This window comes from Pempheris klunzingeri, chromosome 11 (assembly GCF_042242105.1).
Source record: "Pempheris klunzingeri isolate RE-2024b chromosome 11, fPemKlu1.hap1, whole genome shotgun sequence".
NCBI classification, from domain to species: Eukaryota; Metazoa; Chordata; class Actinopteri; order Acropomatiformes; family Pempheridae; genus Pempheris; species Pempheris klunzingeri.
In genome coordinates this window covers 2,766,264-2,780,528 of record NC_092022.1, presented here as the reverse complement: position 1 = coordinate 2,780,528, position 14,265 = coordinate 2,766,264, and the positions used below count along the sequence as shown (strand labels likewise).

Genomic DNA, 14,265 nt, shown 5'->3' with positions numbered 1-14,265 from the left:
CGTGTTTTAACAGTTACGTTGCCAGACAAGTTCTTGTAGTGCTGCAGGAGCAGGAGGCACACGGCAGGTTCACGCCTCCAAACTAAATTTACAGTCAGCAGCCAGGGCCAAGAAAATCATGTTCACACTCAATAACACATCAGCTAGAATAATGACCATCTTTACAACTTGATGTAGAAGAATCCAGATTAATCAAGAGCTTTGTGTTTACTCCAGAGAGTCAGGGCCAGGTTTATTTCATTAGGTGAAGATGCTCGTACGTGTTTAGGAGCTATATACAAATGAATGGTGGCTTGTTTTCACAAGAAACATTTGCAAATGAAATACATGTGGAAAAACTGGTATTTCTAATACCTAGGAAAATCAACAATCAGTAGTTTGTCAAACCCTGATGAAATGTGTGATAACAGAGTAAAGTCAGATGGAAACGAATAATACAAAGTGTGCATCAAGGATTCCTGAGCGCCGACTGTTTCACCGGATCTGAAAAAGAAACAAAATGCCAAACGTTACTCCATGGAGATGAAACACATCTTCGGCCTATAAACCTGTAAAGATGATGTTCCAACTTTCTTCTTTTAATGATCTGATCCTGTATGCTGAACAATGCTAAATGCTTTGGATCGGTCCTCAGGTTATAACCGTAGATGCATTTATTTCTCAACACATCAAAGCTTTTACATTCTTTTCAATGTAACAAATCACAAATAAAGCCTGTTATTGTGTGCCAACATGCAGTTCTAAATCTTCCTAATTTGGGCTTCATGCAGAGACCGAAGCACATTTCTTCCTTTATAGCACGTACCATGGATTTAATAAAATTGTGGCATTCGTAAATTTTCTCCCGATTCTCTCTTAGGCACGCGCAAAATTTATGAGTGGTCTAGATCTGTCATATAAGTCATGAACAGATAGGCTTCCTCTCCCCACAGGACAAAAAATATTTTCCAAATTATGCTCCATGGCGGGAGGATGTGACATTTCCAGTTCCCGAAGGCCATGTCCTGGCTTTTTGTGGCTGTATATTGTTTGACAGAAGCAATCGAAAACATTCTGAGGTATTTCAGATCTCAAGCTCTGCTAGATTTCATTGAGTATTGTCACGATACGATTATTCGAAGAGAAGCTGGATTCTAATAGAGGAATATTAGGAAATGAGCTGGACCAAACTGCCGTCTTCCCAAACACATAACTGTGCAGCGTGGAGCTTTCTGAGCATGACGGTGAAGGTGCACTGAGATCAGAATCAGATTAAATTCCAGAAAACTGAAGAAGTGATGGAGCCTGTCGGAGGAGCAGACAAATTTACAGCAGCTGCCTTTGACTTGCTGCTAAATATGCACACAACCTTTTTACCCGTTACTGATCACGGTGATGTACTGAACTCAAATGCCTCTGCGTGCTGGAATGTGTGAATAATAGAGCTCTGAGATTAATTAGATACTGTGGACCACTCACTCACCCCCGTGCCCTGCACTCAGAAGTGAGCTGACCTGCTTTATGTGCACACCGTCTCAGTCACTGCTGTGTTCTTATTTACAAAGGCATTCTGTAGAAAACTCTTTTTAACTTGAAATATGGGAAGTAAAAGCACCGTTCTCAGGACAATTACTTGTTCACAAAGTCTGAACTAAACTGGGAAAACAGCTTTTAGGGTTCTTTTTTGCACCTACTGCATGGAACAATCTACAGTTTGATCTTGTACCCGGGCTGTCTGTGTGCAAATGTTTTATTTGAAAGGCGCCTATAAATAAAATGTATTATTATTATTATTATTTTAACGGTACTCAAATCAATGTGTTTTCTATGAGCTTTTAATTCCTTTGGACACTCTCTCGTGTAAAAGAGATCCTTGATCTCTCAATGTACCATGGTAATCAATTTACTGTAGAAAATACACATCAGGTGTTTCAGAGAGAGCTGGTTGGATGGAATGTGAATGACTTGAAACTGAGTGAAGCAAGCTGACATGCTGCCAAAACGACTCTCACCGTGTATTTGTCCCATTTCTTCTCAGGATCGTATGGCTCCCAGCGACTAGCAGGGAAGATGTGCTTGTTCTTCTCATACCAGCTCCTCAGCACCACTTTACCTGCATGAGACTTCAGGCAAAATAGCACACCTGTGTTAGCTGTGACATGGCTGTTATGCACAGGCACAGTCTGTCTCAGCCTCACCTGTGTGGGTGGGCCTCAGGGGGCCGTCAAAGGCACAGTGACATATTGATTAAATATCTGGATGGGCGGGGTGTGGCCTCATAACCACGATGGTGAATGGTAACATTTTTGGACCATGACAGAAAAGAAACAGCTGATTCAACTGATTCCCAATTTCCACCCAACATCACTGAAATATGAAATACTCTTAAGCCTTAAAACCAGAACAAGAAAGCCAGCATGTCGTCATATGTTTCTGATTATTTTTCCACACAATGCAACATCAGAAAGGACAGTCCCCGTTAGCATTAAAGTTCATATTAAATTAATAATAATGACTTTCAAAAACAGCATTACAAAGTGCCGAACAGGCAAAATAAAGACAGGCAAAGCAAGTATTTCAGGGGCAGTGTAAAAACTATAATGAGTTATTATTTAATAAGTTATCATGGTTCACATTTGTTCAGATTAACTAAAAATGTCACTATCAAACTTTGTCCTCACCTCATCTTTCTCCACAGTGGCGTCGTTCACCAGTCGGATGTCATCGTGGACGTCAAAGCTGAACAGGGGACCTGAGGAAAACGTGAGGAAACACAACTTCTAACTGTTTCACACATTGTACAATAATAATCGTAAAATAAATCAAGGAATCATACATCAGTTGTATCAAAGCTGTTGCTGGTCACTTACCAGATTTGCCTCTGGCTTTGGTCACAATGAAGTCATAAAAACTGTGGTGCTGAATGAGACAAACAAACAGGGAGATGAAGTTAAACAAGAGTGAAATGAATCACTCCATGCGCACTAATGACAGCAAGCCACAAAGTATCTGAATGTCAACGTATGTTAATCATCAGCAGCTCTGTCACAGTAACCACCTTTGTTAAATAATATGTTGTTCCAAAAACTATTGCAATAAAAGACATTACTGTTAGTTTAGGAGCATTTCATGCCGCTGATATGGCCGTTATTCCTTACTTATATAATAAGGAAGGGGTAACGCTCCATGAGGTGCCAAATATCAGGAATTAATGGGCACAGAGGAGGCGGACAACCAATGGCCAGTTGTCTCTGTGGAGTATTATGCTGTTTAAACCATGGTCACGTGCCAAAGGAAAAAATAAAGACCGTTAATATTTACTTTCACGCATTTGGCAATCAAAAATCCTTCACAAGCTCTAACTGCATTTCCTTGGAAACGACAGAGGATTTCACTAATACCTACTACTTTTACTACTCCAGTAAACAGAAGGAACCTCATCATACAACCTGGCACTCAGATCACAGAAAGCTAACGTTAAGCTAGTAAGACTCAAAGTCACGCTGTCTACGTGTGCTTTTGGCCGCAGCCTGAAGTAGCGTGCTGAAAAGCAAACAGGATGTGAGGTGATAGCTCCGGTAATTCAGTGTTCAAAGGATGAGGACCTGAAGAAAGAAATAAGCTCGCTTGTTAACGTGTTGCATTAACATTAAGTGTTGCTGCTGCTACGATCACTAAAAGTACAGCCAGTGGATAACAGTGAACAGATTAAATGGAACTACTTAATATGTGTCTGCAGTCAATTAGAGTTAAGAATTCACCCAAACCATTGTATAACAGCAAATAAACCAAAGGCATCCGTAACAGCCAACTGCCCGTAAAGCCTCTCTCCATATCCAGCTGTGGTTTTTGTTCCCACTTCAGGAACATGGAAAAGATGATTATGATGTCACGGTTATTAAATGAAGTTGACATAATGGCCCATTCGTGTCTCTCATTCTGCTTAAACCCACAGCTTTCCCACACCGTGGGACGGGGCCTCGAATAACATGTCATCTTCACTTCACCTCATTCATCTCGCTGTCACTCTACGTGTGTGTGTGTGTGTGTGTGTGTGTGTCTACATAGAGGGGACCAGACGACACATTTAACAAACAGAGTGGGGACATTTTTGTGAAGTGAGGACATTAGCTTTAACTTAAAGGATAGTTTAAGTGTTTGAGGTTAGGAATTTAGGTGTGATGGTTGAGTTTAGCGGAGGTGAAGAAGGGCTCCTCACAAAGGTAGGAGTGTGTGCGTGAGGAGTTTCTGAGCGCGACCAGAAATGAGCTAAACGTGTCTCGGCATAGCCTTTTCTGTTTAATCAGCCGAGGAACTTTGAAAAACTCCTATGGCGCTGAGCCCCAGTCTCATAATGGTGGGGAAAACCCTGCTGTTCATCCTGGTATCATGTTCGCTTTGTTAGTGACATTTTTATGTAAGCAAACACATATGTCCATGTTGCTGTGCTGAAATGGTTACTTTTGTTTCGTCTTTACTGCTGAAACATGTTAAAAACAAACATTACATGTTTGACTTGAGCTTTTGGATTAAAGCAGATGTTGACTTGATCGCTGTCCACGACATCTTTAGTGCACCTGGACCGAGCACCGCCGTGGGAGGCGACACGGGATAGGGGATAATCTAACCCAGCTTTGACCTGTGGTTGCCCCAAGCTCATTAAACTCAAATTAAATGATGTGAAAGAAATAAAAACAAAGTGAGGCAACAGCTTGGTGTGTCAGTAAAGCGCACGCACACGCACACGCACACACACACACACACACACGCACACTTACATGTGGGATTATCAGATCTTCTTTGATGTACATCAGCTGCTCCACTCCAGCAGACCTGCACAGAGACAGAAGTCCAAAAAAATGAATTTCATCAGTGTATCAAGTTCAAAGAGTGAGAAAAACAAAGAGTGTGTGCATCTGTAGATGATCAGATATTTTGCACTTTTAGTCACATCTCAGGGTCCAAAGAATGATTGATTGATTGTTCCACTCACTGCTCCCAAGGTTGAAAATAACATTTCAAATTTGTTATTTACTCATCAGCTTCAAGTGGACTTCCTGGACTGTATTTTGTTATTTCAAGACAGGCGGCTTCTCGGAACTGAAGTTACTCTTGTCAGTTCCCTATTCGTCTGCGTGGTGTTTCTCTGCTCTCAAACGAAATGCGAGAAAGGAAAGGAAATCATCGGAGAATTGATTCATGATCCAGATGATTATTATGGGTCTGACAATTGGTGAGAGAGTGAGTGCGCTGCTCTTTCGTTCATTAATGAGGATAGATTACACTGGGGAACAATTTGAAAAAAAATTTCTGTTGAGTTCGATTTTTACGCTGATTAAAACTAAAATTGGCGTGCTGATTCCAAAATTATGAGCAAAATTCCACTGATTAGCTGTTGTAAGACTTGCCAGCTGATTATGATTGGACTCATCTACAGCTACGTGGCAACTTGTTTGTGCAGTCACAATTGAGACAGTGCGGTGAGAGGTGTGTGCAGCTCCCAATAGGTCAGTACTATCAATATCTGCAAACAGAAAGCTGGGCATACCGTTGTAAGTTCTATTTCGTTTTATGCTGTTTTTTTAGTTTTCAAACCTTGTAACTATTCCATCTTAGTGTTTTATTTACATAGGTATATATTTCCTTTGTTCCAGATCACGTCTGCTCCTGCTACTTCTCGTCGTAAATGCCCAAACAACCCTGACTCCTTTTGCTATATTTGTGGTAGTTTCACCATTCCAAGTCAGAGGGCAAACATCAGTGCATTTGTCAAACAAGCATATTTTGCATATTTTAAAGTAAAACTCAAGACAAGCCATGGGCCCCTCACAAAGTGTGCAAGCAGTGTGTCGAGAGTTTACGGATGTGGACCAAAGGAACACGTGAAAAGTAGGCATTTGGTATCCCCATGGTTTGGCGAGAGCAAAAAGATCATTGCACAGACTGTTACTTTTGTTTAGTGAAAACATCAGGATTTAACAAGAAGAATAAAAGTAAAATAGAATATCCTAATCTACCGTCAGCTATAAGACCAATGCCTCATTCAGCTGAAATTCCAGTGCCAGTTTTCGAACAACTACCTCCTCTAGAAGATCTGAGTGATGTTGAAGAACGCAGCGACGGCAATGATGCAGATTTTGAAATTCACGAGGATTCAGTTCGTAGGGGATTTGATCAGCACGAGTTGAATGATTTGGCACGTGATTTGGGCCTATCAAAAAAAGCTTCAGAAATCCTAGCATCAAGACTGAATGAGAAAAACTTACTTGAACAAGGAGTGAAGGTATCATACTTTCGAACCAGAGAAAGTACATTTCTGCAGTACTTTCGAAGTGACAGCGGCTTTGTGTTTTGCCATAACATTCCTGGTTTACTGAAGGAATTACGGGCTTTCAATCTACAATCCGAATGAATGGCGAATGTTTATTGATAGCTCAAAGCGCAGCTTGAAGTGTGTCCTTCTACACAATGGCAATTTATTGGTGCAGTCCCTATTGGGCATTCTGTCGGTCTTCATGAAGAACATGGAGAAGTAAAGAGAGTCATTGAGTTATTGCAATATGACAAACACAATTGGATCATCTGTGTTGACCTTAAAATGGTGTGCTTCCTTCTTGGTCAGCAACGTGGGTACACAAAGTATCCCTGCTTTCTCTGTATGTCGGATAGTGGAGCTCGAGAGAAGCGTTGGGTTGAGACGAATTGGCCTCCAAGATCTGATCTTAAACCTGGAGATCCCAACATTCTGCATGAGCCACTTGTTGACAGGAAGAAAATAATATTCCCACCTCTGCACATAAAACTAGGTCTCATGAAGCAATTTGTAAAAGCATTGCCAACTGATGGCGACTGTTTCAAGTACATCCATCCATCCATCCATCCATTTTCTATACCGCTTATCCGTCAGGGTCACGGGGGGAGCCCGAGCCTATCCCAGCTGACTTCGGGCGAGAGGCGGGGTACACCCTGGACTGGTCGCCAGCCAATCGCAGGGCCACATACAGAGACAGACAACCTTTCACTCTCACACCTATGGGCAATTTAGAGTTACCAATTAACCTAATATGCATGTCTTTGGATTGTGGGAGGAAGCCGGAGTACCCGGAGAGAACCCACGCTAGCATGGGGAGAACATGCAAACTCCACACAGAAACACCCCGGGTTCAAACCGGGATTCAAACCCGGGACCTTCTTGCTGTGAGGCAACAGTGCTGACCACAGCACCACCATGCTGCCCTGTTTCAAGTACATCATCTTGCAATTTCCTGGACTGTCAATTGAAAAAAATCAAGGCCGGTGTGTTCGGCAGCTCATCAAAGATGAACAGTTCACCGGGACTATGTCAGACCTTGAGAAGAATGCTTGGTTATCATTCAAAGACGTCGTCAAGGACTTTCTTGGAAATACACGTGCAAGTAATTACACAGAAATTGTTCAGAAACTATTGGAGAGCTACAAAGCGCTTGGTTGCAACATGAGTATTAAACCACATTTTCTGCATTGCCATCTTGCCAGCTTTCCGGAAAATCTTGGTGCTGTTAGCGACGAGCAAGATTTGAAGGTTATGGAAGAATGTTATCAGGGTAGATGGGCTGTACATATGATGGCTGACTAGTGTTGGAGCATCAAACGCGATAGTCCTCAAGTTGAACACTCCAGAAAGAGCTATAAACGTAAATTTTTACCTACTTGCACACAATTATAATTACAGTAGCCATATCCTTTGTAAAACATAATAGTGTTAAATAAACATTGCAGTCATCCCTGTTTCTTTCATATTCATTGTATGTCAATATTTGAAATTTTTTATAAAACAAGCACATATCTGTTAAGTACAGTATTTTTCATATTTCTTAAGAAAACGGGGATCCTATAGTTCAAAAACTTGACATGATAGAGAAAAACTGAGATCAGTTTTGGATTCCGCACCCAAAAATTAGTTAAACACAGCTGTCAGACCTAACTCAACAAAAATTGTGTTCCCCAGTGTTATGTTTAGCTTTGAGTCTTCTGTCCTCTTCAACGTCTTACCTGAGCTCACTGAAGTCCTTTCTGAGGACCTCCAGGGCCCTCTGCAGAAAGTTCTGGATGGTGTTGCCCTTCTTCATCTGCAGGAGAAATGCACACATCATGAGAACACACTGTTGAGTATCAGCAAGTTAAATGTAAGACTTTCAGAGACTTTTTAATGCCATCATTTCATTCACTTTAAGGCTAACGTTGCGAAAAAATTCGACATACAATGTGATAAATGAAAATAACCACTTGGGTTAAAGGACATTTGTCCAAATATGTCTTTCGTGTTAATTGCTACAACCAGCGTTGTGCATGAAGGAACTAAAAGTGCACTGGGGTTTTTGGGGAATGAAATTACAATAAATCACGGCGCCCAGGATGGCTACTGCATCTGGCAGCTATTGCTACAGCTGAAGCCAGACCATATGGATAACTGCAGGACTTTTACCAACAAAAAAAAATCTCACATCTGTTTGCCCAACAGGCCTGAAACAAAAAAACAAGGGGGGCAAAGTTTGCAAACACGAATAGCAAAAACCTAGAAGACTGTAACAGGATAAGAGACGCATTCAATTTGAACCCCTGTTGACTCCTCCAAAGACTAAATATACAGGCATTAATTGATAAAACTATTTAATAATTCTTAAAGCATTTAGCCGTGGTGAACTGTGTGTTATTCCCTCGTAAATCTCCCATCACAAATACTCTTTGCATGATCAGTGAACCAGTTCATCGTACGTCACCTTGACAGTCTTGCGATGTCCAGAGCCATCCCAGTAGCTGAACGTAATCTCAATCTCCTCACCTTGCGACAGAGACACACACCATCATTTCTGGATTGACAGTCAGTATGAGCATGTGTTGGTGGGTATGTAGTGCAAGCAGTGGAAAAAGTGAAGAATTCTCAAACTTGCGGACAGAATATCTGCTTGTCATTAGAGTGGAAGTTATGTGAAAACACAACTGAATTTAATTAACGACGGGGGATGTTTGTGTGCGTGAGTAATTCTGACGCTCACTCTTGATCTTCTCCTGTTTGAGCTCCCATTCCTGCCGGAGTTCCTCTCGGAGACGATTCTCCTCCTCCTGAAGACAAGCAGTGGAAGAAAAATATCAATGTTGTGACGATTTAAAAGGTTTTTGGAAGACAGCCGTGTTATATTAATATTCATTATCTATACCACTTATCCTTAATGGTCTTTGGGGCGCAGCTGACACTAGAGAAGAGGCAGAAACACCCCGGAGTGGTCGGCAGTCAATCACAAGTCCGACACATAGAGCCAGACAACCATTTATACTCATCGCTACGGGCAATTTAGAGTCACCAATGAACCTGCATGTCTTTGGAATGTAGGAGGCTGTAGGAGGAGCCGGAGTACCTGGAAAAAGACCCCAGTTGAACCTGTAGAGGGAACAGTGCTAACCACCTCACCTCTGCCGCCCAGTGTCACTGCTTTTAATTTCATTTATCATTAAAACAGCATCTGATTACGGTGCTCACGATAAATGCTGTCCAGCATCAACCAAAGGTAGCAACAGTCTTCCAGACAGTCACACCGGTGCTACGTGGGTTTGTTTTGCTTCAGTGACAGAGCCTGGTAACGGACTGAACAGACTGGATGCGGACGATAAAAAAGTTATTCAGCAACCACCGGCTGATGCTACCAAAATAAATGCAGACAGGGTGTTCAAGACCTCTAAGGGGAAGTGAAACTCATCCCATGTGCAGTTTAATTAAAAAAAAAAATAAGATAAACATAGATGCTTTAAGAAAAATATATAGATAGTCTACGAGTGATTTCTGTGTAAAAGGGAAGTGCAGATCTTGCAATAAAAAAAAACATACAAACAGAAGACGGTCCTATCTTAACACGCCTGGTGTTTTGTTGATGTAAAGTTGAGGCGTTGTGTCGCAGCAACCGCTCCATGAACAGCCCAGACTTGTTCAATGTCTCCTCTATGTGGTGGGAAGAATATGGTTTTTAATGTGCTCACATAACGTACTGATCATGTCATTATTCTAATGTTTATGCCGCAGTGCTGCCATTGTTATTTGTGGCTTTTAGGAGTTAGAACAAATGAGTAAGTCACAGTGTAAAGATTACAATTGTCACCATCAGCTGTATGAACACTCGTGTGAAAATGCAGCGAGTCACAAGCGTTAGTACGTGAGCAATAGTCATACAGCACATAAGGACAATTGCGAAAGCACACTCTCTTGGCCTGGCATTTAATTACTAGTTACTTATTGCTCTACGCATCATGTATTTTTATCCGCTGCTTGCCAGGTAAAACAGAGACATTCTTTACAGTTTGATTTGCAATGTGATGACACATTCATGGATCTGTCACCACACAGTATAAAATTAGAACCAAGTGGAAAAAAAAAAAAATAAATAAATGAATACTCCCAGAGCGAATTACATTCACCTCACCTCTCTGTCTCTATCAGGAAGGAAACTTGTGTCCACGTCCGGATTTTTTCCCAGTTTCCTCTTCTTAACCGTAGAGTCTGTGAGACAAAGACAGTCATCTGTGTGTTATGAAGTGTTACAAAGCGTGGGGGTGACGTGCTGGAAACTTATTATCCAAAATGTCAAACTATTCCTTTGACGCAACAACAGCCTGTGACACATTTAAACCCCAATAAGAGCCTGTTTTAATATTGGATTTGTTTTGTTACTCACTAACACTTCACTAATGAAGCTAATGTCCAAATTAAACTGGCAGCTGGAGAGAATTATATATATTATCATAGTTGCTTTCTTGTGGAAGGACAGGAAGCACAATAACACAATGTCCAGGGTTTCGGTCTGTGAGTACTTTAATTTTAAAGTCCCGGACAAAAATATCTGATCAAATATTATCTGTGTTGTTGAGCTTAAAAACTATTTATAGGCGGACAATATAAAATAACAACATCATCAAGGCATGTAGATTTAGAGAGGAACATGTAGGCTACTTTAAGTATAATATAAGTGTTGTGTGTGCCACAGTGGCTACACCTGCAGCGCAGGCGTAAGCTTTCAGTAACTGGAACGACGATGATTTATGATGAACAGGAGCTGATTTTGAAGATTTATAAAACTCTCGGTCGGCTCAGTCATGAAAAGAAAAAAGCGGCGACCTCGGGGGGTTTTATGGGGCAACGCCATCTTGCAGAAACCCACATCACATCCCGTGGGAAATGAAGGAGCTTGGGTAAATGGCACTGATGCTAAAACTATGTTCGGATTTGAATGCATATGGAGCTTGAACAGAATCTTATATAAACCTCAAAAAATAGTGTGCCCGCCCTTTCACCAACTAAAAACACAGATCGGATGAAAAACGACCGAGGAAGTACAGCACGAAGCTGAAGCTGATTCTCAGCGCCGTGTTTCCCCATCTACTTTGTGCACTCACAGTCCTGCTCTTCCTCTTCATTTTCCTCCTCTTCCTCTTCTTCTTCTTCTTCAGGATTAAAGGACAAGCTGGCTATTTTCCTCTTCTGCTCCTCCTTTCTCTTCTTCTCTTTCTGCTTCTCAAGCTTGCTGCAAACAGAAAAACATAAATACTTCACAATTTAAACAAAAAAAGGTGGAGAGGAGTTGAATGCAGCTACTTATGTTTCCATGCTCTGCTTTCCACCCTTATTTACATGTGTTTTCACTATATAGCACATCTTCACAAGATTAAAAGAAAGTCTGTGGCTTTATAACAACCAGATTAAGTGCCATGGAATACAAACAATACTTAATTTGAACTGCTGGCATCTGATGATAGGCTGCTTCTGTTATGCCCATTGTGACGTTAGCTTGGACGCCACCCAGACTTTTGATTCATATGAATGGGTTTTCACCTGCACATAAATCAATACTAATCAATCATGTCCCAGCGACAGTGCATTATTGCACCAGCTGGTTATTTGATCTCAAATACCATCTACACAGCTTTCATATGAATCATTGCTTTGCAGCTATTTTTCCACAGCGCTGCTAAGTGCACCCTTAGAAACATTTCTTTAAGCCTTACAAACCTTAAGTGCAACTAAGGACAACGTATATTTCAGAATTTGACAGCCGCCTATTATAGATCAGGGACTGACCACACCATCTGGCTTGTAAGGTTGCAGTTATAAACCACCACACAACCTGGAAACATTTAGTAGAAGATGAAAAGAAAATCCTTAGAGCACATTTAACTTCTGTCACACAAGTCAGTCACACAATGAGTTATTTACATGCGAAGCAGAACTATTTGTATAAATTACGGCAGAGAGAGGAGAGGCTCCTCTGAGTCGCCCACCTCTCTGACATCTTTTTTTGGTTAGGCTGAGTCCGACCATTTCTGTAGCCTACTGATGATCTGACATTCCCACCTGCCTGACGCAGCGGCTGGCCGGCAGTGCGGAGGTCAGAAAGGAACCAGGGTCTGAACTACTCTTTTTTCCCCAGCACAAACACAGCAAAAAACAGCCGAGCGCAACTCTGTGAATGCCTCGCAGGATGAACTGTGTGCCATTATCCCAGATATTCAAACAAAAGTGTGTCTCTTCTCTTTATTTACACCTGTTAGACTGTTGAACTCTTGTGGTGCTGTGTAGCTACCACTGATACCTGATATGTGCTGTACCTCACAGCAAATTTCCCTTCATAACCTGGCCAGCTGCATTGTGCAGACATGCTTCATGGTCCATCACTGTTAAATACTTGTTTTTAAAGAGCTTTTATATGCTTCCGTTTATAGTTTATTTATTCTCTTTGGCTTATAAACGGGAACCAGGTGCTCAATTTGGTGCCATCTCTTTACCCTGCCCACCGGTGTAGTTGATCCAAACAACTACACACGTCTGATTCTTTTGAAACAGGAAAAGGTGGAACATAAAACTGCCCCCACATAGTTGAGAGCACACTTCTGTCCCTAGCGTAGCCTTTTAGCTTCATCACATTTCATGGTCTTAGTTAGGCCATGGCAGTAATCATATGGCTATGAGCTTCCGCAGCATCATCTTTCTTCTGTTTCATTTTTTTGATTTTTAGAGGCCATGAATAGGTGGTACTTCACAAGAGAGGCTAAGACTACAGAAAAGTCCAATAAATATTTCTTTTTCCATCATTAGTTGACCTCTAAGATATATCTTAGGACCCCCTGGGGGATGCATGTGCTGGGTTTAGAACCACTGGCCTAAAATGCAATTGCATGTTATAGCATAAAGACTTCCCTTTAAAGGCCAAAGACCAAAAGCACCCACACAGTTAACATAAATCCAAATAAGAGAGAGATAATCTGCAAAACAGGAACCAAGCAATCAAGGTTTTGTTCCTGCTCTCAGAAATGTGAAATACATCAGAGGACTGTGATCCATCAGAGGACTTTGTGCGGTGATAACTCACAGCTGGAGTTCCTTGGACTGCTCCTTCTTGGCCAGCTGTTTCTCCCTCTCCTTCACCAGCGCCTCCTGCTTGGCCTTCATATCATTCAGCGTCACCAGACCTTAATCGAGACATTAAAACAAACAAGTCAAGCAAGGACAGATCTTTCTGTTTCCTCTTATTTCTTTGATAAAACTGAGAGGTTGCAGTGCTAGTTTACCAACTGTGCTGGACTTCAGCTCTGCCTCCACAGCATCATAGTGAGCTGAGAATTTCTTATCAATGTTGGATTTGACCATGTTGTCCTGCGAGGAAACAAGAGAGAGAGACAGCTGGTTAGTTTAAGGAACATGCTGCCTATTGGACACTGCACTGTGCTAGTAATGTTACTGGATTTATGTCTCTAACGTGTTCAAACTGTGTCATTATCCCCAACTTGGCTAAAATATCCTGCAGTTTGGAAACTATAACGGCGACCCCTTCACTGACCCAGCAGGGCGCCGTCCCTTCACGACTCTTAACGCTACTGACTTATAATTATGGACAAAAGTTAAATCAGCTTATAGTAACACCGTGTGGCTGGTAAAACAAGATATATAATTTAGCTGGTATGAAAAGCCACACACCTCTGCAATCTTCTGTTTCAGCTGTTCGAGCTGTTCTCTCTCCTTTTCTCGTTTCTTCATCAGCTGCATGGCTCTCCCGGCCTCGCTGGCAGCTCCTTTGTACTGCGCCATGTCTCCTTTTTTGTTTTCGACGTTTGCTTAAGACACAGATGTCAGAAAAGTAAGTTAAATTCTAAAATGAAACGCAGATTTTCTCCACACAACTGTGAGCGCACAGCTTCCCACACATCACAACAAGAAAGATGGCGGCGGCGAGGTGCATGCTGGGTAATGAGGAGACGTCTGTGATG

General features: G+C 41.7%; 1 protein-coding gene across 1 annotated transcript; it reads right to left on the bottom strand.

Moving 5' to 3' along the window:
- Nucleotides 1-218: 218 nt before the first annotated feature.
- fam50a (family with sequence similarity 50 member A) lies at nucleotides 219-14,193 on the bottom strand. The gene is made up of 13 exons (XM_070839675.1): nucleotides 13,976-14,193; nucleotides 13,570-13,654; nucleotides 13,371-13,470; nucleotides 11,401-11,528; nucleotides 10,431-10,507; nucleotides 9,015-9,081; nucleotides 8,739-8,800; nucleotides 8,011-8,087; nucleotides 4,758-4,812; nucleotides 2,850-2,898; nucleotides 2,661-2,731; nucleotides 1,992-2,102; nucleotides 219-483 (listed from the first exon to the last, which is right to left on the bottom strand). The coding sequence occupies exons 1-13, from the start codon at nucleotides 14,084-14,086 to the stop codon at nucleotides 475-477; spliced, it is 1,002 nt and encodes a 333-aa protein (XP_070695776.1). The 5' UTR covers nucleotides 14,087-14,193; the 3' UTR covers nucleotides 219-474.
- Between the last annotated feature and the right edge of the window lie 72 nt (nucleotides 14,194-14,265).